The sequence below is a fragment of the Lycium barbarum genome, chromosome 3, assembly GCF_019175385.1.
Source record: "Lycium barbarum isolate Lr01 chromosome 3, ASM1917538v2, whole genome shotgun sequence".
Classification (NCBI taxonomy): domain Eukaryota; kingdom Viridiplantae; phylum Streptophyta; class Magnoliopsida; order Solanales; family Solanaceae; genus Lycium; species Lycium barbarum.
The window spans coordinates 59049304-59053417 of record NC_083339.1 but is presented as its reverse complement, the minus strand read 5'-3'; the positions used below and the strand labels follow the sequence as shown (position 1 = coordinate 59053417).

At 40.5% G+C, this 4114-nt stretch overlaps 1 protein-coding gene and 1 non-coding gene across 2 annotated transcripts; one reads left to right on the top strand and one right to left on the bottom strand.

The window, feature by feature from the left end:
• Positions 1–548: 548 nt before the first annotated feature.
• Positions 549–1874, bottom strand: LOC132630874 (uncharacterized). Its single transcript, XM_060346468.1, has 5 exons — positions 1628–1874; positions 1397–1564; positions 1064–1300; positions 810–1021; positions 549–728 (listed from the first exon to the last, which is right to left on the bottom strand). Exons 1-5 carry the CDS (start codon positions 1872–1874, stop codon positions 549–551), a joined length of 1044 nt encoding a protein of 347 aa, XP_060202451.1.
• A 330-nt stretch (positions 1875–2204) lies between these two features.
• Positions 2205–2310, top strand: LOC132634518 (small nucleolar RNA R71). The gene has a single exon (XR_009580236.1). It is a non-coding gene; the product is annotated as a small nucleolar RNA R71 (small nucleolar RNA).
• The last annotated feature ends 1804 nt before the right edge of the window (positions 2311–4114 follow it).

Below are 4114 nucleotides of genomic sequence, written 5' to 3'. Positions count from 1 at the left end.
TCCTCCTCTAGCTGAATTTTATGCTCACAAATACCAGAAGTAATACCTCAAATATCTGCTATGGTCCACCCAATAGCGTATCTGTACTCGCGCAAAATCTCTACTAGACGCTCAATTTGTTCCTCAGTCAATAATGCTGAAATAATTACTGGCAATGCCTTGTTCGAACCAAGGAACTCATACCTCAAATGTGATGGGAGCTGCTTGAGCTCAAGCTTTGGAGGCTTGATAATAGAAGGCTTAACTGGTGGAGTAGTTCTATTTGCAAGGTCAAGATCAAGCTTTCTTGGGTGATAAGTGTAAGAACCTCGACCCTCAAGCGCGTTTATAGTTTCCACGTAGCCCTCCATATTAGAAGCATCAAAATTTATCAGAACTGCAGCGAGAGCTTCTCCGAAACTTTCTTCTTCCATTTTATGTTCAACAGCATCATCAATCCCATCAAACGAATCAATAACCGAGATACTCTCATAAGTGCTTGGCAACTTGATCCCCTTGCTTGCTTGGAAAGTTGCTTCTTCATCATTCACTCGGAACTTAATTTCATTCTATTCAGAATCCATAAGCGCTCTTCCCGTAGCAAGGAACGGTCTTCCCAAGATAATGGGAATATCTCTATCCACCGCACAATCCAGAATCACGAAATCAGCAGGCAACATGAACTTATCCACTAGCACTAACACATCATTTATGATTCCAATTGGCTTCTTGATAGATATGTCTGCCATCTGTAGTCGCATAGAAGTTGGTCTAGGAGTCCCCAATCCAGATTGTTTGAAAATAGCAAGGGGCATCAAGTTGATACTCGCCCCATTATCACATAGAGCACGAGCGAATGCATGAAGCCCAATATTGCATGGAATAGTGAACGCCCCTGGGTCTCCCTTCTTCTGAACTTTGGTGGAAGCAATAATTGAACTCAGTCGATGGGTTAGATTCACTGTCTCATGTTTAACAGACCTTTTCTTTGTAAGCAGGTCTTTCACAAACTTAGCGAATCCGGGCATCTCTTTGACAACATCTAAGAACGAAAACTGCTTCAACTGATCATAGAACTACTGACACTTAGCATCATCATTTTTATTTGCCAACATCTGAGGAAAGGGAGGCTTTTCTTTGTCCATCTGAGTCAAAGGGCGAAGAGCCCCTTTTATCGTGTGTTTCCCAGTATCAGCAGCAACTTCTGGAATATCATCAACTTTTTCTTTGCCTTGGACTTCCTCATCAATAATAGGCACTTCAGAGCGCACCTCATCTTCCTCAATAATAGGTTCTATATCAACCACATTCTGGTCAGCACCTTGAAGTATTTTACCACTCCTTGTGCTAATAGCAAAAGTACGTTCCACTCCTCCACCATTCTTCGGGTTTGGAATGGTATCACTAGAAAGCCCACCTTTTCTAGCAGGATGATGTTCTCTGGAAAGATCCCGCATCTGCTGTTCAAGATTCTGAATAGCTGCTGAAAGAGAGACCACCGTCTCTGAAAGCTTAGATAATGTCTTTTCAGTGTTCGTCTGACTTGCTAACACTTTCTCAAGCATTGACTCAAACCTCAAACTACCTTAATCATTAGATTGCCCTTTTTATGGAATGTAAGGGATGGAACTTCTGTTCCCAAAATTACCGTTGTTGTTGTTGTTGTTGTATCTCCCTTGGTTTGGTCCATCATAGTTGTTATTGTAGTTCCCTTGGTTATTGTTGTAGTTTCCTTGATTATGTGACCCCTGCCCTTGTTGGGGTCTCCAGTATCTCTGAATCGGCCCAGGAATGTCCCCCTTCGCTATGTAATCTGCATACTGAACATTCTCAGCTTGCGGAGGGGGGCCCTCTTGATATGGAGCCTCATGGGCTTGGTACATGCCAGGCGGCATGCTAGAGATATATTCACAAACATTTACCTTCTTCGCTTTTTTCACATCAAGCCTCTTTGTTAGTAAAGAGAGACTAGTGGCCAATTGTGCCAATGTCTGCTGCGTTTCCTAGCTATCTTTCACAATGTTTTGAATCAACGGTGTTCCAAGTGATAGTCCATCAGAATTACTTGAATGCCATGCTTGGCTATGAGTAGTCAATCGGTTAAGTATATCAGTAATAGTAGCATAGGACTTGTTCATGAAACACCTGCTGGCAGCATTATTGGCTATTGCTTTGGTCATAGGATCCAAACCTCTGTAAAACTTCTCCTTCAAAATCTGTTTTGGAAACCGTGGTTTGGACTCCTATCCAAATATTCCTTGTATCTCTCCCAAGCTTCAAAAAGTTATTCCCCATTACATTGTTTGAATTCGTAAATCTGATCACGAATTTCAGCCCTTTTACTCGGGGGGTACCACTTCCTAAGAAACACTGTGACCATCTCTTCCCATGTAGTAATAGAGTTCTGGGGCAGCTTTGTGAACCATTTTCTTGTTTTTCCGGCTAACGAATATTTGAAGAGTTTCAGCCGGACTGCTTCTTGAGTCACACCCCGTTGGATATGATGAAAGCACACATCCAGAAAGCTTGCTATATGTTGGTGAGGGTCATCATCGACTGCATTCCGAAAGTATCCCTCTTATTTGAGCATATGATAGAGGGAATTGTCAAACTTGATATTAGTAGCAGTCACCCTCGGATGAACGATTGTAGATGCAGAGTCTTCATCTGCTTCTAGTTCATCGGCAAAAACATTCTCGACTGGAAGTTCGCTATTGGCCATAATCACCTAGTTTACAAGGTAGCAAACGAGGTGTGTTGGAATACGACAAAGACTTTAAGAAGAGTAAACACTATTTAGTAATTTCAAAACCGTATTCCCCAGCAACGGCGCTAATATTTGAAACGCTCAAATTACACCTATTAATGGTATAACGCAGACGTTGTCAAATATAGTAACCCAACGAGGTTGGGGTCGAATCCCCCAGAGAATATGGTGTGAAAAGTTTACTAAACAAGTATTATACTATTCTTGGGGTCCTAGTGTATTCTAGAAAAGGGTTTTATAATTGATTTGGTTTGTGGAATAATTTAAAGTGACTGGAAATTTTAAGTTGTAAATATGTGGGAAACAAGAACCAAGGTTGTGTCCCCGTCAGATAAAGTGTATGATCGTGGGTCTCGATCTTGTTATACTTCTAATGGACTGCTTGTATGGATGCACTTAACCTCTATGTGAATCTAAACTATGTCCCAATAAGAAAAGATTATTTCTTTCTATGCTTTTTCCAAAGATAAGAAAGTATGCATGAAGAACGGTTAATTATGCCAAGTAAATTCCTCTTACTCCTAACTGAATTTATAAAACAAGGTTTAAAGCCCTGAGTTCTTGTTATTTGTTCTTACCTAACCCGAGCTATTTTCCCAAATAAACTAAAGTTTATGGCGTGAGCTAATGTTTGCAACCACTAACTATATGATGAATACGAAGAACAAATAAACATAACAATCCATTATGCGTATATCTTTCACGATCCCCAATCACAAAACACCCATCCTTGGGTATACAACCTTAGTAAAGGTGTTTAGCAACTCATGAAAACAAGAAAACAATAAAAGATTGAAGATTGCATAATTGAATTCTTGTATTGAACTTACGAATAAAACTTGAAAGTAATGAATGTAATTGTCTGGAAGTCTTCAAAAGCAAGAATAACTCATAAGTAATTACTACAAGGCTAAAACTCCAGATGTCTGAAAAATAAAACCTAAATAGGTATTTATACAAGTTAAAACTCGGAATAATCAATCCCAGTCCTGTTCCTTCTCGGCTAGCACTTCGACCGGTCGTCTTTGAACTTCGACGGTCATCGACATGCTCGACGATCTGAGTCCCCTTTTATCACCCTGCAGGAATTCCACCGTCGAACCACTTCGACGGACCGTCGATCATATCGATGGTGCAAGTTGACGATCTGAGTATGCTTTGATGTTTTTGTTACTTCGCAGGAACTTTTTGACAAGGTGATTTGATGGGCCGTCGAGCATGTTGACGCTCCGTCCTTATGCTTATCAGAACAGATTGCCTATTTTCCTCATTTTTTCGCTTTCTGAGCATTATAACTTCAAAACACCTGGACAACACATAAAACACATCAAACTACCACGAACGTGCTCGAAAACAAGTAAAACTTAG